General features: G+C 43.3%; 1 protein-coding gene across 1 annotated transcript in view; it reads left to right on the top strand.

Annotated features, from left to right (window-relative positions):
- Positions 1-23,144, top strand: part of LOC127577150 (BRD4-interacting chromatin-remodeling complex-associated protein-like) — a 112,286-nt gene that overhangs the window by 68,443 nt on the left and 20,699 nt on the right. The window contains exons 7-10 of the mRNA XM_052028091.1: positions 1,469-1,597; positions 1,770-1,831; positions 4,777-4,925; positions 14,825-14,919. Coding sequence (XP_051884051.1) covers positions 1,469-1,597; positions 1,770-1,831; positions 4,777-4,925; positions 14,825-14,919 — 435 coding nt within the window. The remainder of the gene's footprint in view (positions 1-1,468; positions 1,598-1,769; positions 1,832-4,776; positions 4,926-14,824; positions 14,920-23,144) is intronic.

Here is a 23,144-nt window from a genome sequence, read left to right on the forward strand (position 1 = left end):
GGTTTTGTAATAGTGGAGGATCATTAGGGAAAGGAATGTTTGGACATGGGGATAGAGCCTATTGTTTTCAAAAGGAAGCTGAAGTGAAGGTTACACAGTCAGACAGAGAAAGGCTTTGTTTGAATTGTTCCAGCAAAGGGCCAGTTGAGTCACAATGTGCTCACAACTCTCTCTGTTGTAATGTATTCAGTTTTGAAGCATCAATGGAGTGAATGAGCATGAGCAACTTGGGGCTTCTGAACTCTTTGAACAGACCTATTGAGTTTTAAATATATTTAAAACTTCGTTCTGCTTTTCAGATACAAATTCCTATTGTGTAAACTTGTAGCATCTTTTTACCAATGAGTTTGGTAAGACTCATTCTTTTGCTCTGTGGCCCCAGGGGAAGGGGAAGGGTGAGGTGGGTTGTTGTTTAAATGAATGGGACCCAATCTGCCCCCTTTTACCAGAGTGTAGGTGGGTGCTGCACTGGTGATATCCCTGCTGGCAGGACCTGTTGAGAGCACCAAGTCAGGATCACAGGAGCCCAGCAAGATGAATCTTTGTTTAAAATAACTAAGATGAATCATAATTATTTTTTTCTTTTTGCATCGTGGAGGAGCAGGTAACCCTGGTAACCAAGGCAACCTTGAGCCTTCCATAGCTCAGGTTTTTCCTTTGACCCCAGGATCCCCAGAATCAAGAGTATTTCTTTAGGTTGACCCCATCAACTCCTTCTACATTGAAGATGAGGCCTCTGTGGGAGGTTTTTTTTTGGTGCTGATGCTCAAACAAACCATCTGAATCACAAATTCTTCGTTTCCAATTTTTCCTCTCAGAAGTTGAACTGGAAAACAAAAAACATGCCCCAACTGTGCAGCATTCCATTATAAATGATGTAAAAGTCTGTAACCCGCTGGCTCTCTCTGCCTACAGTCAGCACTGACTGAATATAATCGTTCACTCTTGCCAAGGCATCAAGGTTGCCGAAATGTCCCTGTTTACCCTTGCTCACTTTCCTCATCGTCTGTATCCAAAGAATGTGGTGTTGTATTTGGAAAAACGATTGTTCCCTCTCCTGGAAGAGTCCTGAACAAAGGTATAACTTGAAGTTAAAGCCAGCAAATTCTGGGTGAGGTCAGGAAGCATTAGGAAGGATAATGGAGCATGGAGCTCTCTTCCAGAATGAGCCAACGTGACAACCAGTTGGATATTTCAAAGTAGAAAGTGATGAGTTTTACTTGGGGAAGTCTAAGTGGGAGAATCAAGGAGTTATGGCAGAGATCACCTTGATCCATCTGAAGGCCTCAAAGCTCTGAATGGTCTAGCGTGGACCCAATGATCCTGTGGATTCCAGAGAGAAGGTATAACAGGCCAATCTGGTCTCAATCACCATTTTTTGTTAAAGAAATCGTCTCATTGATGATTTATTGTTGAGCTGTAAACCTGGGCAATCTATTGGACACACTGTTTTCCTTTTGTTTCGTAGGCAGCGCCTGGTATGATCACCGACCTCACAGGCTTGAATGTCGCTCTAAGTAAGGTGCCAATCCAATTTCAAAAGGTTGGGAAAGGGATTACCCATATTACATCAGCAGGGAACACACAGTCAGTGCTGGTTAGTGCCTCGTCATTTGGTCAACTCGTTTGGGAACTTCTTAATTTGTGTTTTACATTTGCGTTTATAACTTCATATACTTCTGTAAAAACTCGGGTGCAAAATCCATGCAGTTTGTTTTGGGAAAAGGATGCATTTTTATTGAATCTCATGTTGCTTTTGTATCTGGCAGCCTGAAGAACCAGTTGGGAGTTTGAAGCAATCTGCAGGGACCATTCTAAACAAGGCAGACTTGTAAGTAAATTGTAAGTTGGTTTATTGTAAATTGGTTTATTGTTGTCACATGTACCGAGGTACAGTGAAAAACTTTGTTTTTCGTGCCATCCATGCAGATCATTTCATCACATCAGTACATTGAGGTAGTATATAGGAAAGCAATAACAGAATGCAGAATATAGTGTTACAGTTACAGAGAACGTGCAGTGCAGGTAGACAATAAGGTGCAAGGCCATAACGAGGTTGATTGTGCGGTCAACAGGCTATCTTATCATACAAGAGGTTCATTCAATAGTCTTATAACAGTGGGATAGAAGCTGTCCTTAAGCCTGGTGGTACATGTTTTCAGGCTTTTGTATCTTCTGCCCTATAGGAGGGGGGAGAAGAGAGAATGTCCATGGTGCGTGGGGTCTTTGATTATGTTGGCTGCTTTACCAAGGCAGCGAGAAGTATAGACAGAGTCTGTGGAAGGATGGCTGGTTTCCGTGATGTGCACTCTCTGCAGATTCTTGCGGTCACCAGCAGAGCAGTTTCCATACCAAGCTGTGATGCATCCAGATAGGATGCTTTCTATGAGGCATCGATAAAAATTGGTGAGCGTCAAAGGGGACATGCCAAATTTCTTTAGCCTCCCGAAGAAGTAGAGGAAGTAGATCGACCCTGGCCAAAACAGCTCTGCATCTCACACATTCTGGGCAATTTGAATATTTTTCCTTGTGCTTTCCCCATTTTGTTTTCTCAAAGACTTCAACTCATTAATTCTACAATTAAGCCCTCCAGCTCTACACAACGAGTCTTAAAATAGCACACAGTTTTCTGGCTTGCTCCTTGAAACTGCCATCTCTCAGATATGCCAGAATAGTGGTTCAGAGTTGAGGTGGTGGCTCACTCTGTGATGTTTGCCAATGTGTACTGCAGGCATACGGACCCATCCCAGCACTTGCTCCCAAAATGGTGACTTTATTGATCTTACCAAATGGGTTTCCAGTGCCCACCACTGGAAAATGTGTCCGTGCCGTCTGAAGAGGAAGGAATTTCTGAGCTCTGGCAGGAAGTGGGAGGGCTGGGAGTGTTTAGAGCAGCCACAATGGGACAAATGTTATGATGTCATCTTAACTTCCTCTCCCCTGCCCCCCTCACCCCATCCTGAAAACAATGAGGTAATGAGTTCTGCTAAGGACATATGTGAGTTAGATTTCCATTCATTGTGAATGTGTGGGAAATTGTTGCACAGGACCTGGTTTAAAAATGTTCAGCCTTTGTAAAGAGAACAAAGAGAATTCTGCTTTTGAGTGAAATCTAGTTTTTTTGGCAAAGTAAAACACAATGCAATTTTTTCAAGGACAGCTTCTATCCCGACGTTATAAGACACTTATACAGACCTCTTATACAATAAAGATGAACTCTTGATCTCTCAGTCTACTTTGTCATGGCCCTTACACCATATTGTCTACCTGCACTGTACTTCCTCTGTAACTGTAACACTATGTTCTGCATTCTTTTTTTCCCTTTTGTATTACCTCGATATACTGATGTATGGAATGATCTGTTTGGATGGTATGCAAAGAAAAGCTTTTCACTGTATCTCGGTACATGTGATAATAATAAACCAATTACCAATACCAATTACCAATTAAAATTGTTGTTTATGACAGGAATTATTTTGGGTGAGTTATCTGCACATAGAAAGAAAAATGATACCTCGATTTATAAAGACATGAGTGACTAGATCTTTTGAATCAGAAAAACCTTGTACATATTTTGCATCATATTTTCAAACAAAGTAGGTTAAGAATCTGTTAATTGGAACTTTCTTGTGCGTGTGATGTGGTTGGGGGAGGGAGAGGTGGTGATGATGTAAAATCTATCCAATTGTGCAATCTATCCAATTTTGCTTTCTGTTAGAGTCAGTCAGAGGGAATACTGGATTGGTAAATGGGTAGTTACTTTAATACCTGCCACTGTACACCATCAGCCAAAGATAACATTGTAGTACAGGACCCATTTGGCACACTATGAAGATGTATGATTGTGGGACTAAGTGAAAGGAACTGTGGAAAGAATACTTGGGAATATTTTCTTTGTTCATCTTTGGGATGCAGGTATTTCTGGCAGGACCACATTTGTTTCCTTGTTGTCCTGGGGAGATGATGAATTTCCTTGAACCATGGAGTGTTGAGTCAATACAACTGAGGGATTTGTTGGTTGGTGTGGAGCTGGAACCACAGGGACACCAATCTAGATAAGGAAGCCCAGTTCCCATTCCATGGGAACAGCCAAGCTGAGAAACTTGGGAACCGGTTCTCAGACTTCCAAAAGTAAAAAGGTGCAGATGCTGGAAAATGGAAATAAAAACAGAAAATGCTGGAAACTCTCAGTGGGTAAGGCAGCATTGACCAGAGCTGTTGGCTCTTTCTCTCCCCACAGATGCTGCCTGACCTGCTGAGTATCAACAGAATTTTCTGTTTATCAGTGCTCCAGTGTTGGTGGGGAATTCGTAGAATGAGTATGCTTGAACAGGTGAAGAATTCAATTTAAAAGATTTAGTATTTACCTAAGCTCTGTTATGAAAGTAAAGAGGTCAAAGCTGTCAGGTCACTGTTATTTTGTCAATTTAATGCCAAGACTTTGGGATTTTTTGTCCATCATGGTGAAGAAAGCTATCATGCTGCTGTATTGGTTTATTGTGAACCCAACTAATGGATGCTGATCTTTGTCCATAAACAGTTAAGGAATTGCTCATTTAGGTTTTGGAAAAGTAAATAACTTGTTTTGATACGGCAACTCTCACAGTTCCAGGCACTTTTCACTGAAGCAAGTCTATGAAGGGTGGTCACCAGCCACATAAAAACACACAACCAGTAGTACGCAGCAAGTTCCCACAAACAGGGGTGTGAAAATGACCAGATATTGTGCTGTTCTATTGGGAATAATTCTTTTTTTCCTAATTGTGACACGTGCAGGTTACTTGAAAGATTCTGCAAGGACCAGACCTCAGTTATGCAGCCCGATTGTAACACTCCATTTCATTCCTTTGAGGACACTGTTTTCAGACTCCTGCCCTATCACGTATGCAAGGGGACAATGCCATCTAACGTGGATTTTAACAAAGGTATTCTTGAAACTGTCTCTTGCTGCAGAGACTGGGATGAGCAAAATGCCCCTTGGCCAACATAGTTCATTGGCCTTAATTATCTGGTTCTCACGTCAACTAGTGTATCTTATTTGCTGCTAATGTTAAACACAGTCAGAGACAACTGAGTACATGGGTTAAAACAAATAATGGTTGCTTAATTTATTAGGGTTTTGGTTGTGAGAACCTTGGAATAAGATTCTGTATTTGTCGTTTGTTGATTTGCAATCTTGTCAAAATGTTAGTTGAAGCTGGAGCTAAAGGTCCTTCGTAACATTTTTCAACTCAACCTGTGGGGTCTGGGTCTGTTTAATAACAGAAGGACTCTAGACACCTCCTGTGCTGTGACTGTGAACTGAGTCACTTGAAGACTGAAGCTGGTGATATAAATGGTCTTTATCCATCACGACAAGCAGCATTCTCCAGGAGACACTCTCAGTAGAGTCTTCCAAACCTAAAGTACATCAAGTTTCATGCCCTTAAGAACAAAGGTAACAGCAGGTGATTCAATACAATTTCTGTAGCCACAACAACATTGTTCACTTCAATATTTTGAGTCTGACAATGCTTCCTTTGAGTTATATGTCTACAATGGGAGACACCTCTGAATGTTCAACCACCTTTGCTGGGACAAAATAATTCACATGGATGGTCTAAAAGCTTATGAGGACAGAACCCAGACACACAAAATTAACGTTGTAAGGGCTGACTCCCTGAGTATCCGAATATCCCAACTGTTTTTTTATATATTTCAAAAATAAACTTTATTCATAATAAAAACTATATACAAAGGAAGAAACAGAGCAAAAAACTTCTACATTCATGGTCAATACATCCAGTAGTGCAGACATTTTAAAGAAAAAACAAACAAACAAACAAAGCACCATTGCCACTCATGTGGCCCCCTGGGGTGATATGCCCCTTTCATTGTCTGAGGGGCATCCCGACCCAACTCTGCCCCTCCGTGTGTTGTAGCGGAAGGAGCCTATACTGTGGTCCTTCCCCATAGAGACTTAACGTTGGCTGCACTGAGCTTCAGTGCATCCTGCAGCCTGGACTGTGCCAGTCGGCAGCATTCCTCTACAGACACCTCGCCGTGCTGGAAGACCAACAAGTTTCGAGCAGACCAAAGGGTGTCCTTCACTGGGTTGATGACCTTCCAGCAGCACTTGATGCCTGTCTCAGTGTGTGTCCCCGTGAACAGCCCGTAGATCAGAGAGTCCTCTGTTATGCAGCAGCTGGGGATGAACCAGGACACGGACCCTTGCATCCATCTCCACACCCTCTTACAAATCCACAGTCTGCAAAGAGGTATGTGACCGTTTCTTCCCGAGGGCAGTGTACATTGGGGGTAATATGTCATCTGTAGAGGAAAGCTCTGACTGGGAGGGCCCCCCTCATCACCAGCCAAGTGAGGTCTTAGTGCTTGTTGGTCAGATCTGGCGATGAGGCATTCTGCCCTATGGTTTTGACCGTTTGCTCAGGGAACCACCCCACTGTGTCTATACCGTTCCTGTCTCGTAGTGTCTGCAGCACATTCCTCACTGACCACTGCCTGATGGACTTGTGGTCAAAGGTGTTTACTTGGAAGAACTCTTCCACAAAGGACAGGTGGTGCGGCAACGTCCAGCTGACTGGGATGTTGCGTGGTAAAGGGGCCAGGCCTACCTTCTGCAACACCAGGGACAGGCAGAACCTTGGCATGTAGTGACGCCTGGTGCTCACATACTGTGGATCCACACACTGTCTGACACAGGCACACACGAAGGTGGTCATCAGGATGAGGGCAACCTTGGGTACAGTTTTGCCCCCATTCTCAAAAGACTTGTGCTTCGTGACCCGTTGTATCTCGGACCCCCACATAAACTGGAAAACGTCTGGGGTGATTACCGAGGCATAGGAGCGGGGAACAGGCCGAGTACAGCAGCCCTGAGAGCATATCACACCTGGTAACCCAGTTCTTCCCAGTTATTGACAGAGAACGCCATTTCCACAGACCTAATTTTTGTTTTACCTTCCCAATCCACTCCAGCCAATTCTTCTTACATGCCTCAGCCCCTCTGAACCATTTCCCCAGCACCTTCAGGTAGTCAGACCTGACGGTGAAGGGGATAATGGATCGGTCAGGCCAGTTACTGAAGATCATGGCCTCTCCCTTCCTGCAGTTGACTCTGGTCCCCTGATGCCAACTCAGACTGGTTGCAGATACTGATCAGTCTGCAAACTGACCATGGATCCTTGCAGAAGATAGCGATGTCGTCTGTGTATGGGGAGGTTTTGACTTGTGTGCCTCCACTGCCTGGCAACGTCACCCCTTTTAAGCTCTCGTCCTTCCTGATGGATAAGGCAAAGGGTTCTATGCAACACACAAACAAGACAGGAGAGTGGACAAACCTGCCTGACTCCAGACTTGATGGGGAAACTATCTGTCTCCCACCCATTGATTTGGACTGCACTACGGACGTCTGCGTAGAGCAGTTCGACTGAGTTTCTGATTCCCTCCCCAAAACCCATTTTGGTGAGCACGTCCATCATGTGTGTGTGTTATATCCTGTCAAAGGCCTTCTCCTGGTCCAAGCTGACCAGGCAGGCATCACCCCTCTGTAGGCGATGGTACCCCAAGGCTGTCAGAGATTTTCCTACCTGCTACAGCACAGATTTGGTCTAGGTGGATCACCTGCCCCAGAGCAGACTTGACCCAGCTGACAATGGCCCTGGACAGGATCTTGTAGTCCACATTCCGCAGTGCTTGTTGATGAGGATAATGATGCCCTTCCTCATGCTGCCCGCCAGAAGCATAGCACTGTACACTTCCAGCAGGTCTGGGCCCATCCAGTCCCACAGATCCAAGTGCAACTCTACCAGTAAGCCGTCACTTCCATGAGTTTTATTCATGCCAAGGGAATGGATGGAGCCAGTCAGCTTTTCTGGCTGATCCGCACTCTCCTACTGTGATCACCTCTGTGATAGAGGACAGGAATTTCTGGGAGGCTGTGTTGTCTGTGGCCTTTCTGTCATACAGACTGGCATAGAAGAATTTGCAGATCCTCGGTATGTCTGTCTGTGAGAATGTTACTGAGCCATCATCTTCCTTAAGGCTGTGGATCACAGAGCTCCCTCTGTGAATCTTTTGGAAGAAGAAGCATGAACACATCTCCTCCTGCTCCAAAAAGTGGACCCTGGATTGGAAGATGATCTTGGAGGATTCAGAGGTAAAGAGCGCAGCTTGCTGGCTCTTCACCTCTCGGAGTTCCTCTCTCACACCCTCGACTGCAGAAGGAGAAGATGCTGCAAGTCTGTCTGAAGTTGGTTCAATTCTCTCTGACTCTGTCTCGCTTTCTGAACATCTTTGACTATGAAGAACCCCTTGATGTTCTCCTTGGTTGTTTCCCACCAGTGAATCCTCCAGCAATTCCTCTTTAGTTCCTCAATGTCCTTTGGGGTCAGCAGTTTGATGTTCAACTTCCACATCCCCCAGCCTGCCTTCTATTACTCCTGTAGGTGACAGGAGGCTCAAAGAAGGCAGTGGTCAGAGAAGAACACCAGCTTGACGTTGGTGGATCTGACTGTGACTACCTTTGACATGAAGAGGAAGTCTATCTGGGACCGTACTGAGCTGCCTGTTCCTGTCCAAGTGCATTGCAGCTATGCTCCACCTGCAGGGGTGCTGAAGGAGTCACACAACTTTGCATCTTTAACCGTTTCCATCAGGAGTCTGGAGCTGCTGTCCAGTCTCCCGTGGGCACTGCCGAATTGTCCAGCCGCATTAATGATGCAGTTGGAGTCACCGGTCACAACTAGTAGGGATATCATCAGCAGTGGTGGGAGCTGCTGGAGGACACAAGGGGACATTGGGTTGGTCGGGCCAGTTACTGAAGAGCTGGGCTAGCCGCTCGCTCAGCATGAGCAAGGTGTACACATTGATGAGCCAGAGCAGAGTGTTACAGTGCTTTAGGTCAGCCACAAGGAGCCGCCCGCCCACCACCTCTTTGACCTCAGTGATTGAGAAGTTGCCTCCCCACAGCAGGATACCCAGACCAATGCACAACTATCATTCCCCCCCAACCATGTAGACAATCCCTGGGACCACCATCGCGACCACCTCCAATAGTTGCGGAGGTGTGGCAGCCCACACTCCTGTAGAAAAGTCACATCCACCTTGTCCATGGCAAGGTATTGCAAGGTGTTAACACATCACATGGTGCTCTTCACATGGCGCATGTTTAGAGATGCCAGTTTTATCTCCATAGTTACTGGAGTTCAGGGTTCAAAAATACAGTCCATTGTCAATCTGCCTGAGCCCTCATACCCACAGCCTTGGTGAACTGCCTCAACTAGTTTTGGGCTCAGGTACTGGGAATGGTCTTCCCAAGGGTGTGGTGATGCTGGGGTCACTGGGTGGTGGAGATCAGTCTGTGTTCCTGTTCCCATCTCTGGCTCTGATTGTTCTGCACCCTCTATCTCTCGGAGCTGGCGTGTGTCGAACACTGTGCTGGGAGCCAATGACCTCTGTGCTGCTCCAGGTCTCACAGAGCTGGGAGGCAGCAGGCTAAATTTTTTCCTCACCCCTGTATTTACTTCATCCTCCGACAAGGAGAGGTTGCTGGCATCTCTCTGTTGCATGGCCTCTTTCTTCCCATTACTTTTACTCTCAGAAGCCCAGTGTCTCTTGGTGTCTTCTGAGATTTCTTCCTTTTCACCACCTGCCATTCCCCTTCTTGTCCCTCTGCCCTCCCCTCTTCCATTGACTCCTCCTCTTGGGGAGAGGCCTGGGGGCTTGTGGCTTGGATTTGGGAGCTCGAGGTGGATGGCGTTTCCTCAGCGCTGGTCTCTGAAGAGGCCTCTGCTCTGGTAGGGGGCACGCCAGTACTCCTCGGGGGGTTGTTGGAGTCAGCTCCCCCTTTTATTGCCTGACCATAGGTACAGGTTTTGGGCAGGCCTATGGAGATGGCCTGTCTCCCCACACAGGTTGCAACTTTTGCTTTCTCTGCAGTGCTTGGTCTGGTGGCCTTCCTGCTTGCAGTTCTTCCAGCTGACTGCACAGCTTTGAGCTGCCACATGTCCAGGTTTGTTGCAGTTACGACACAGTCTGAGTTTTCCTGCATTTACCATGTACCCCCAGTTCCCTCCAATAGCAAACACTGAGGGTGGGTGGATGATGGCTCCATAAGTGTCCACCCTTAGCTTGACCTTCACCTGGTGCTTGCTGGTCCAGATCCCAGACAGGTCCTTGACATCCATGCAGCTTCCTGCTCCCTTGACATAACGAGCCAGGAAGGTGAGAACCTCCACAATGGGCACATGTGGGTTAAACATGCGCACCGTTATCTCACGCTCCTTCTTAGTGGGGAGGGTGAAGAGTGGCTGCACCTTCAGCTGTGACAGCGGACCCTCATTCCCCTTCTCCCGAAAGTTCTGCAGCACCTTTTGCCATCCGATCGGGTACTTGAAGGTAACGTCAAAGTACCCGTTACCTGGGAAGTCCTGGAGGCAGTAGATGTCCTTCACCTTGAACTTGCAGCACTCCAGCAGGACCTTCTTGATGAAGGGGTTCCCCTCACTGAGGTCCTTCACTGCCACCCTGACAATGTTGCAAATCCCCTGCCCTCCTCCCGAGGTGCTCGTCGCTGCAGCCATCCTGATGGAGCTGGTAGGTTGTAGCAGGTTTAGTTGCTGGAAAGAGGTGTTAGACTGGTTTCCCAATCAGCATGAGGATCCACCCCTACATCAGCAGGTTAAACTCTCATCAGACAGCCACTTGATCACAAAGAGTCACCGCTGTCTTCCACCTTCTTCAACTTCAAAATGAACGTTTGAGTTCATCCACGAATCCTCTTCATAGATCAGCCTCTGTGATTCTTGACCTGGGAGATCGGCAGCAGTGATCACCGACTCTCCCCTGCCAGGTCAGTATTGATGGAGCAAATATACCCGGGACCATGTTTGATGGGCTAAGTGGCAATATCAATCTGGTCTGCAAGCTTCCTTGAACTCGGTCACAATGGTGCAAAACAACTTAACCAGTGTTGCCTGGTTTGATGTAGGCCAATTAACATACTTCCATTGTCTTATGTTTGGCTGATGCATCCAAGAATGTCTTATGGTCACATCCCTTTACAAGCCATGTCTCTTGAGCAGCTAGCCCCTTGCTGAGGACCAGTAGCCAGTGCTCTGTTGACAGCACTGTTTGTTGACAAGGCTGCCCTTTGATTTTCAAAGTGGTTACTGTTTCCAATTCACATTATACCCTGGATATCGGATCACTGCTGGATCTGATCACCTCTTCCCAGGTTTTCTCTTTACGATATTTTTATTAATTCCACAAAAAAAATAGAGTACATGCATCAAAAAGAGGATAAAAAGACTACTGAATACATTGTGTTAAATCATACTTGAGATCACAATACCTTAAATTAATAATCACATGTGATAGTTAATAAAGAAAAATTGGAATAATTTTATTATAAAAAAAATCTACACCCACTACCAAAAGCCGGAGCTGTTTGGTAAAAAAAAGACAAGGAAAGACCCTTGAGACATAACGATATCAGCCAATATCTGTGCTTCAGTCACCAAATCAAAGGTTTTGAAAATAATTCACAGGAGATCCCCACAGGGTTTGAAAATCTAAGTTTCTAAGATCTAAGATTCTAAATCTAAGATTCAAGAATTGAACAACGGATTTTCTCTAGATTCAGGTATGACATAACATCCCGTAACCATTGAGTATGAGTAGGCGGAGTAACTTCTTTCCATTTAAGCAACACAGCCCTCCTGGCTATAAGAGAAATAAAAGCCAGAATATGTAGATCAGAAGCCTCCAAAGTTATATCTTTTTCTCTGACAATCCCAAATAATGCAGTCAAAGGATTAAGTTTAAAATTTATTTTAAAAAGCACAGAAAAAGTTTGAACACAATATTTTTTAAGACTCTGACACGTCCAAAACATGTGAACTAAAGAAGCCTCTCCATTATTGCATTTGTCACAGTAAGGAGATATATTCGAATAAAAACGGGATAGTTTGTCTTTAGACAAGTGAGCTCTATGGACCACTTTAAATTGAAGGAGAGAATGATGGGCGCATAATGACAAAGTATTAACTAATTTAAAAATTTCATTCCAAGTTTTCTCAGAAATTGACATACGCAAGTCTTGTTCCCAGGCATTTTTAATTTTATCTAGTGGAACCTTACTCATTCCTAATAACCTGTCATAAATATTAGATATTGAGCCATCATGAAAAGGCTTCAAATTAAAAATTGCATCGAGTAAATTTTTATCAGGACTCATAGGAAAAGAATGCAGTTGAGATCGAAGAAAATCTCTAATTTGTAAATACTGGAAAAAATGAGTTTTTAGTAAATTATATTTGGTTGACAATTGTTCAAACGAAGAAAAATTTCCTCCAACATACAGATCCTGAAAACAAGTGATACCCGATTTGTCCCACTCTTTAAAAACTACATCAGTCATAGAAGGTTTAAAAAAATAATTAGAAAAAATGGGACCAAAGAAAATCTCGACAAGCCAAAATATTTGCTAAATTGTAACCAAATCCTTAAAGCGTGTTTAACTACTAAATTATCAGTTAGTTTATTTAATGATAAAGGAAGTGAAGAACCAAGCAGAAAAATAATAGAAAATTTTTTAACAGAGTTAGCTTCCAAAGAAACCCATACTGGACAAGCCTTTTGATTAATGTAATGTAACCAAAACGTAAGATTTCGTATATACTGACTGCCCAGTAATATAACCTAAAATTAGGTAAGGCTAAACCTCCATTCTTTTTAACCTTCTGAAGGTGAGCTTTATTTAGTCTAGGATGTTTGTTTTTCCATATGTGGGAACATAAAATTGAAACGAGAGTCCAAAAAGGACTTAGGAATAAAAACAAGTAAAGCCTGAAATAGATATATGAATTTAGGTAGAATATTCATTTTAATAGAATTAATTCGGCGAGAGGGGTGACCAACTTGATAAAACCCTTTTCACATAATACCGTAAGGTAAGAAAATTTTCTTTAAATAAATGTTTATAGTTTTTAGTAATTGATACACCCAGATAGGTAAAATGATTTCTTACAATTTTAAAAGGAAGGTTAATATCGAGTGGTACCAGGTTATTCAAGGGAAAAAGTTCACTCTTGTGTAAATTCAATTTGTATCCTGAAAACTGACTAAAACAGGAAAGTAAAGAAAACATAGGAGGTAACGAGGTTTCAACATTAGATATAAAGAGTAATAAATCATCAGCGTATAATGAAACTTTATGGTTAATACCTCTTCTGGAGATACCAGCGATATCTCTAGATTCTCGGAAAGAAATAGCCAAAGGTTCTAAAGCCAAATCAAAGAGCAAAGGGCTCAAAGGGCTCAAAGGGCATCCCTGTCTGGTTTCACGTTGAAGTTTAAAAGGTTTAGAATTTTGAAAGTTAGTAAGAACTCGAGCAGAAGGGGATAAATAAAGTAATTTAATCCATTGGATAAAATCAGGCCCAAAGTTAAATTTCTCTAAAGTTTTAAATAAGTAATTCCATTAAATCCAATCAAAGGCCTTCTCAGCATCTAGAGATATCACACATTCCAATATTTCCTTAGAGGGAGAATAGATAATATTCAATAAACGATGAATATTAAAATGAGAATATCAATTTTTAATAAAACCATATAATTGAAGGTAAAATGTTTTCCAATCTACAAGCCAGAATTTTAGATAAAATTTTGACATCCACATTAAGTAACGAAATTGGTCTGTATGAAGCACATTCCGTTGGGTTCTTATTTTTCTTAAGAATGAGTGAAATAGAGGCTTCATAAAAAGATTGTGGTAACCTACCCAATTTAAAAGAGTCCAAAAAAACAGAACATAAATGAGGTATAAGCAAAGAGGAAAAGGCCTTATAAAATTCTCCAGGAAATCCATCAGGACCACTAGTCTTTCCAGAGTGTAAAGATCGTACAACCTCAGCAATTTCCTCATATGTAATAAATTGATCCAACTGTTTTCGGTTATGAGTAGAAAGTGTAGGAACGTTTAATTGGTCAAAGAAATTATTCATTAGTGTCATCTTTAGGAAAATTAGAACTATAAACTTTGGAATAAAATTCTCTAAAAGTATCATTTATTTCTGAAAGATCAGTTGTCCGCTCACCATTGGCTTTACAAATTTCTTTAATTTGCCATCTAGCTTTAGAGGTTTTTAATTGGTTAGCCAGTAATTTACCTGTTTTATCTCCATGAATATAAAATTGACTTTTATCTTTTAAAAGTTGACTTTCAATTGGATATGTTAAAAGAAGATCATATTTAGTTTTAATTTCAACTCATCTTTTATATAAAGCCGGATCTGGATCTCCAAGCATTCCGTCGGAAGGCATGTGTAAGTGTTGCTTTTTGGAAAAGGCTGGTTGTGGTCTGGTTGGGTGCAGTATAATTTTGTACCCAAATAGACTGATATTCCTTTCTCCCTCATTCACTTCTGCAGCTTCCCCTTAAGTACATCTTTACGGTTCATCTCCACTTCTTGTGATAATAAATTCCGTAATGTTTGAGTAAGATTCCTGAATAGACTAACGATCAAGGGTCCTACTTCTGGAATTCCCCCAGAGGTATAGTCCTGTGTGTCTTCCTTTGATATTCCCAATTGGAGCTCAGTTTCGATGAAAAGAGGAACTATGCACAGATTCCAGAAACATGTAAACCTGGCTTGTTTGGTGTAGTTTGTATTGCCCCTGCAGATGAATGTGACTGATTCAATGAATTAACTTCCAACAGCTTGTAACTTACTGTTAGGTTCAAGCTTACAAGATGTAGACTTCAGTACTGTCATAAGCCTTGCAGTATTCTTACAGTTCTTCTGATCCTTTCTACCCTCAGTTGATGAAGAGTTTGAGGTGGTGTCAAAGAAACTTCTCAAACAAACCCAGGCCATGCTGAACAAATATCGTATGCTGCTCTTCGAAGAGTCCAGGGTAAGGTGTTCAAATTAGTTCAAGTGATCTACTGAGAGCAGGGACCAACTCCCTCTGAGGTAATAGCAACACAGGGGTCCTTTGCTTGGACCAAGATTCAGCCACAGTGCAAGGGAGAGCAGTCAGGGCAGTGTCAGACAGCAGTGCATTTCATCACCTCACTCAGTATCAATAGTCTCCAGCAGAGGTTGATGCAGAAGTAAGAACTTTGTGCATTTCTTCTTTCCCTCCTTAGCCACAGGATTACTACAGCCGTAGCACTTACCTTCTGAGGAGCATCAAATGATATCTGTGCTTAAAAATGTTGAAGCAAGCTTGTATAATCCTGGCTGGTATGGAAGAAAATCAATGAATAGGATCGATGAACAGCAAGCCATAGATCTTTTTGTGCCTTTTTGCCATTTCATAAGGTCGTGGCTAATCTTCAATCTCACCTTCTTCACAGGAACCGTGGTGAACAAAGGCTATAATGAATCTAGTCAAAAGGAAAAGAAAAGTTTATAAAAGGTACAGAGAGCTAGGTAATCTGGAAGAGTATAAGGCTAATAGGAAGGAGTTTAAGAAGGAGATTAGGAGAGCCAGAAGGGGACATGAGAAGGCCTTGGTGGGCAGGATTAAGGAAAACCCCAAGGCATTCTACAGGTACGTGAAGAGCAAGAGGATAAGATGCGAAAGAATGGGGCCTATCAAGTGCAGCAGTGGGAAAGTGTGTATGGATCTGGAAGAAGTGGCGGAGGTACTTAATGAATACTTTACATGAGTATTTTTTAAAAATTTTATTTACAGCATGGTAACAGGCCCTTCCGGCCCAACAAGTCAGTGCCGCCCATTTTAAACCCAAATTAACCTACCCGTACGTCTTTGCAATGTGGGAGGAAACCGGAGCACCTGGAGGAAACCCACGTAGACATGGGAGAACATACAAACTCCTTACAGACAGCGATGGGAATCGAACCCCGATCGCTGGCACTGTAATAGCGTCGCGCTAACCGCTATGGAAAAAGATCTGGGGGATTGCAGTGGGGACTTGCAGCGGGCTGAAAAGCTTGAGCATGTAGATATTAGGAAAGAGGAGGTGCTGAAACTTTTGGAAAGCATCAAGTTGGATAAGTCGCCGGGACCGGATGAGATGTACCCCAGGCTGCTGTGGGAGGCGAGGGAAGAGATTGCAGAGCCTCTGACGATGATTTTTGCATCATCGATGGAGACGGGAGAGGTTCCGGAAGATTGGAAGGTTGCAGATGTTGTTCCCTTATTCAAGAAAGGGAGTAAAGATAGCCAAGGGAATTATAGACCGGTGAGTCTCACCTCAGTGGTTGGTAAGCTAATGGAAAAGATCCTGAGAGGCAGGATTTATGAACATTTGGAAAGGTATAATATGATTAGGAATAGTCAGCATGGCTTTGTCAAGGGCAGGTCCTGCCTTGCAAGCCTGATTGAATTTTTTGAGGATGTGACTAAACACATCGATGAAGGGAGAGCAGTAGATGTGGTGCATATGGATTTCAGCAAAGCGTTTGATAAGGTACCCCATGCAAGGCTTATTGAGAAAGTAAGGAGGAATGGGATCCAAGGGGGCATTGCAGTGTGGATTCAGAACTGGCTGGCCCACAGAAGGCAAAGAGTGGTTGTTGAAGGGTCGTATTCTGAATGGAGGTCAGTGACCAGTGGTGTACCTCAGGGATCTGTACTGGGACCCTTGCTCTTTGTGATTTTTATAAACAACCTGGATGAGGAAGTGGAGGGGTGGGTTAGTAAGTTTGCGGAGGACACAAAGGTTGGAGGTGTTGTGGATAGTTTGGAGGGCTGTCAGAGGTTACAGAGGGACATAGATAGGATGCAAAGTTGGGTTGAGAAGTGACAGATGCAGTTCAACCCAGGTAAGTGTGAAGTGGTTCATTTTGGTAGGTCAAATATGATGGCAGAATATAGTCTTAATGGTAGGACTCTTGGCAGTGTGGAGGATCAGAGGGATCTTGGGGTCCGAGCCCATAGGATGCTCAAAGCGGCTGCACAGGTTGACTCTGTAGTTAAGGCGGCATATGGTGTATTGTCCTTCATCAATCAGGGAATTGAATTTAGGAGCCGAGAGGTATTGTTGCAGCTATATAGGTCCCTGGTCAGACTCCACTTGGAGTACTGTGCTCATTTCTGGTCACCTCACTACAAGAAGGATGTGGAAGCCATAGAGTGCAGAGGGTGCAGAGGAGATTTACTAGGATGCTGCCTGGAATGCGGAGCGTGTCTTATGAAAGCAGGTTGAGGGAACTCGGCCTTTTCTCCTTGGAGCGACGGAGGATGAGGGGGGACCTGATAGAGGTATATAAGATGATGAGGGGTATTGATCGGGCAGATTGTCAGAGGCTTTTCCCCAGGGCTGAAATGGTGGCCACAAGAGGACATAGGTTTAAGGTGCTGGGGAGTAGGTATAGGGGAGATGTCAGGGGTAAGTTTTTTACTCAGAGAGTGGTGAGTGCATGGAATGGGCTACCAGCAGTGGTGGTGAAGGCGGATACGATAGGGACTTTTAAGAGACTGTTGGATAGGTACATGGAGCTGAGAAAAATAGAGGGCTATGGGTAAGCCTAGTCATTTCTAGGGTAGGGACATATTCGGCACAGCTTTGTGGGCCGAAGGGCCTGAATTCTGCTGTAGTTTTTCTATGCTTCTAACATTCAGAGTGCCCAATATCTGTTTTGAATAGAGTCAGTGACCCATGCATCCACAGTCCCCCAGAGCAGAGAACTCCAACCCTCTGAGCAAAGACGTTTCTTCTCATCCCTCTGCCAAGTGGTCAGTTGGTCATCCTGCAATAAAGATCCGGAGATCATGTCCCAGGAAGAGCAGCCTCTCAGCATCCACCCTGTCAAACCTCAGACAATTCTGCACATTTCCAGTGAGGCCACCTCTCATTCTAAACATGGACTGTGGGCCTTTTCTCATAGAATAGCCTTGCTCTATAATCTTAGAATATTACAGCACAGTCAGGCAATCAAATTAGTCACATTCCCTCCTTGTCCCAGTCTTTGTATCTATGCACCTTTTAGAGTCATAGAGCAATACAGCACGGATACAGGCCCTTTCGCCCAATGAGTCTCTGCCAACCACAGTGCCCACCCAGCTAATCCTAATTTCCTGCATTCGGCCCATATCCCTCTAAGCCTTCCCCTCCATGGACTTATCCAAGTGCTTCTTACATGATACTATTGTACCTACCTCAACCACTTCCTCTGGCAGCTCGTTCCATATACTCACCACCCTCTGTGAGAAAGTTGCCCCTCAGGTCCCTTTTACATGTTTCCCCTCTCACCCTAAACCTATGCCCCCTACCCTGGGGAAAAGACCACCTTATCTATGTCTCTCATAATTCTAAACGTTTCTCTAAGGTCGCCCCTCATTCTCCTACGTTACAAGGAATAAAGACCGAGCCTGGCCAACCTCTCCCTATAACTAAAACTCTCAGGCCCTTTATCTCCTTCATATTTATTCACTTCCCTTTCAAGGCTCTTGTTGAACTTGTCACCTCAACCAGCACATTCCATATTCTGAGCTAAAATTATTTTTCCTTGTGTTGCCTGCATTTTTTTCAATCACCTTGAAGCTGTGCCCTCTGTTTATTGGCTTTTCAGACAATGGAAGCATCTTTATTACCCCTATTCATCCATCATAACTTTAAACTCCTGGATAAAGTTTCTTCATAACCTTTTCTGTTCTCAGGAGATCCTGACTCAATTCAGTTATCCTTCAATCAGTAAGCAGGTATAGTCTCACCAAGGCCCTACTTAATTGTAGCAAGGTTTCAGTGCACATTACTTAAGAAATTTCATTCCGTTTCTCCTAATTGCTTGCTGCGTCTGGAAATTAATGCTCTGTGAATTGTGAATAGGGATCCAAAATATCACTGTGCCAACGGTTACTGTATCTCACTTTTTCAACGTATTTTGCTTTCCTGTTCCTCCTGCCATCTTCCACATTGTAATCCATCTGCCTCCTTCTCATCAATTGATCAGTAAACATGGAACCTCTTTGCATCCTTTTCACAGCTAATTTCTCCACAGCTTTACATCATCAACAAATTTAGATGCATCACATTCAGTCCCTCATCTAAACCACTGATGTGGATTATAATTAGGTGAGGCCCAATGTCTTGATCCTCAGAGAATTCCATTAATTACACCCTGGCATCCTGAAAGTAACATGAGAAATAGGAGCAGGAGTGGGCCATTTGGCTGCTCAAATTTGCTTTGAGATTCATTGAGATCATAGCTGATCTTCTCAAACTTTATTTTCCTGCCCTTCCCCCATTTCCCTTGATTCTCCAATATCCAGAAATCTGTTGATCCCTCTTTTGATTGCAATCAATGACTGGACCTCCACAGCTCTCCACTGTGGAGAATTCCAAAGATTCACCACCCTCTGAGTGAAGAAATTCTCCTCACCTCAGTCCTAAATGGCCTACCCCTCATTCTGACATTGTGATCCCTGGTTCCACACTCCTTAGCCAAGGGACACATTCTCCATGCTTCTACACTGTCAAGCTCTCTACAAGTTTTGTATGCTTCAATGAGCAAACAAACAAACTGAACTCAAGTGCAGCCGACTCAACTTCTCTTCATACCACTGTCCTGCATTCCCAAGAACCAATCTGATGAAACTTCCTTATGTTCCCTCTGCAACAAATATATCTTTTTTTAAGGTAAGGAGACCAAAACTGTACATAGTTCTCCAGGCGTGGCCTTACCAAGGCCCAATATAATTGTAGGAAGTCATCTGTACTCTTGTACTCAAATCTGCCTGAATTGCTTTCCTCATTGCTTGCTGTACCTGCATGTTAGCTTTCAGTAACTTGTGAACAAGGACACGCAGGTCCCTTTGAGTATCAACATTTCCCAATCTTCCAATATTTAACACAACATTCAGATATTTGGCTTTTGTTCTACTGAATTGGATAACCTTGCATTTTTCCACATGTACTCCATTAGCCAGGTTCTTGCCCACTCATTCAGCTTGACTAGAGTCAGAGTAATACAGCATGGAAACAGGCCCTTTGGCCCAACTCGTCCATGCCAACCATGATGCTATTCCCAATCTAGTCCCATTTGCCAGCATTTGGCCCATAGCCCTCTAAACCCCTCTGTCTATTTGCTTATCCAAATGTCTTTTAAATGTTGTTACTGTACCTGCCTCAACCACTTTCTCTGGCAGCTCGGTCCATATATGCATCACCCTCTGCATGATGAAATTGCCCCTCAGGTCCCTTTTAAACCTTTCATCTCTCATCTTAAACCTTTGCCCTCTAGTTTTTAGTTCCCCTTCTCTAGGAAAAAGACTGTGTGCATTCACCCTATCTATGCCCCTCATGATTTTACACACCTCTATAAGGTCACCCCTCATTCTCCTATGCTCCAGTCTCTCTAGTTTAACCACGTCTTTCCTATAACACGTCGACCAAAGCTGTACACAATCAAGACTACATCGTCTTGAAATGTTTTTGAATCCTCATCACTACTCACATTCCCACCTGGATTTGTGTTATCAGCAAACGTGGAAATGTTAGATTTGGTCCCTTCAGCCAACTCATCAACAGATTGTAAACAGCTGGGGCCAAAGCAGTGCAGCCTGCCAACCCATGGAGAACCCACTTCTTCCTTTGTTTCTTCTCTTTGTTTTCAATCACTTAACCAAGCTGGTGGTCTCTTACGCCTGCTAGTATATTTAACTCCCAAAATCCATCTATACCTTGTTCACCAACCTGTGTGAGACCATATTGAAAACCTGAAAATCTAAATACACCACCTCTGCTGGGTCCCTCTCTGCCGCCTTAAAGAACTCCAATGGATTAGTCAAACATAAGTTCCCTTTCATAAAACCATGTTGACAGAGGCTCTGGCCGTAACTTTCCAAACATCTATAGGTTCAGGGATGGTTCCTCAGAACTGGAAAATTGATGTAACTTTCAGATTGTGGATGTAGACTTCCAGATTACAGGTGTAACACCCATCTTCAGTAAAAGGTGTTGAGATAAATCCTATGACTTCAGACCAGTAAGCTTAACTTTGAGATGGAGAAAGTCATAGAAATCATAATCTGTGAAAGAATTAGGACTCACCTGGGCAAGAATGGCTCGATTAGTGTAGGCTAGCATAGATTTGTTAAAGGTAAATCAGAGAGGACCGATGAGGGAAATGCAGTAGGTGTGATATATGCAGACTTCCAACAAGTAATAAGATGCCATGTGATGGGTTTGTCTTCAAGATCGAAGACCAAGAAATAAAAAAAGCAAATTGGCTGAGTGATAGAAATCAGACAGAATTAGTAAAAGGTTTTTTGGATAGGATGGAAGGTCCCAGGGTGGATACTGGGACCACTTGCTTTTTTAAAATATTTGTGACCTGGGCTGGGGTGTACAGGGCACAGTTTCCAAAGTTTTACATGGGCCAGAAGTTGGGAGGTTGGTAAACTATATTAAGAAGTTATGAGAGTAAGCCAGCTGTGGTCAACTTTTAAAGAATGAATACATATAGGAAAAGAAAACAGGAAAAATGGTCCAACTATAGCTATCAAGTAAAATTTAAGAGGATAACGCTTGTAAAATTGCCCAAAATAGGCATTCAGCCTGAGGATTAGGAATACTACCAGGGCATGAAATATAAGAGCAGGGAGGTTATGGTACAACTTTATAAAATATTGGTTAGAGCACAAATGGAGTACTACATCAGCTTTGGTCACCACACTAGAGGAAGGACTTGACTTGAATGAAGGCACCAAAGGTACGGTTTCTAAATTTGCTGATGATCCAAAGTTAGGTAGGAAACTAAGTTGTGAGGTGGAGAGGGTACAGAGGAGATTCACCAGGATGTTGCCTGGGATGGAGGTTTCAGTTATGAGAAGAGACTGGAGAGGCTGTGTTTGTTTTCCCTGGAGTAGAGGAGTCAAAGGGAGAACCTGATAGAGGTTTACAAAATTATGAGGGGCATAGACAGGATACATAGTAGGAAACATTTCTCCTCAGCAGAAGTATCTAAAACTAGAGGGCAAAGGTTTAGGGTAAGGGGTAAAAGTTTTAGAGGGGATTTGAGGAAGAATATTTTCTCCAAGAGGGTGGTTGGAATCTGGAATGCACTGTTTGAGAGGGTGGTGGAGGCAGAGACTCAGCATTTAAAAAGTATCTAGATGAGCATTTGAGTCGCCAAGGCAAAGTAGGCTACAGACCAAGTGCTGGTAAATAAGATTAGTATGGATTAGTGCCTAATGGTTGGTGTGGACATGGTGGGCCGAAGGGCCTGTTTCTCTGCTGTATGGCTCTATGACACTGTTTCAGAATTCAGCATAGGAGAGGACTAAGGCAGTGGGAAGGAAGGTAAAGTAAAATATGAGTCTGCCAAAGAACTGAAAAACGGACTGTAAGAGATTCCATCGACAGTTAAAAAGAAAAGATTAGCAGAAGTTTGCAGATGGAGGCTGGAGAAATTTTATCAGGAAATAATGGTAGAGCAACGAAGCAAACATGTTGTATCTGTCTTCATGGAAGAAGATTCAAAAGACATCCTGGAAATAGAGGAGAACTACAGGTCTGAGTGTATTAGGAGCTGAAAGAAATGTAGTCAAACACATGTTGGAGACGTTGATGGGAGTGAAAATCCTTGGGTCTTAATGACTTTGATCCTGAGATTGTGAAGGAGTTGGTGACTGCTCCGGCTGACATGTTCCAAAGTTCCGTAGATTGGCAAATAAGGCCCAAAAGTTGGAGGACAGCAAATGGAGCTCCACTCCACTATTTAAGAAAGGAGAAAGATAAAGAGACAGAGAGAAAACAGAGTACTATAGAGTTGATGTTAGTTCAACATCAGCAATTAGGGAAAACGTTGAAACCTGTTCCTCTAACAGGACACTTGCAAAATTAGAATAGGATTGAGCAGATTCAACATGGATTTTATAAAAAGGAAAATCATATTTGCCAATTCTATTGGGAGTTTTTGAGTTATAACTAGCAAATCAGATAAGGCTATATTGAAGATGTTACAGCAGGATGCAGAAAAATACAACATAATCAAGCAAGGTCAATGTGGCTTTGTGAAATCAGGTTTGATCAATTCATTGGAATTCTTTGCAGCAGTAACCTGTGCAGTGGATCAAGGGGAGCCAGTGGGTGTCCTGAACATAATGTTTCCACAAGGTACTTGATTAAGTGCCGCACCAAAGGTTATTTCGGAAAACAAATACAG

This window comes from Pristis pectinata, chromosome 1 (genome assembly GCF_009764475.1).
Source record: "Pristis pectinata isolate sPriPec2 chromosome 1, sPriPec2.1.pri, whole genome shotgun sequence".
NCBI lineage: Eukaryota > Metazoa > Chordata > Chondrichthyes > Rhinopristiformes > Pristidae > Pristis > Pristis pectinata.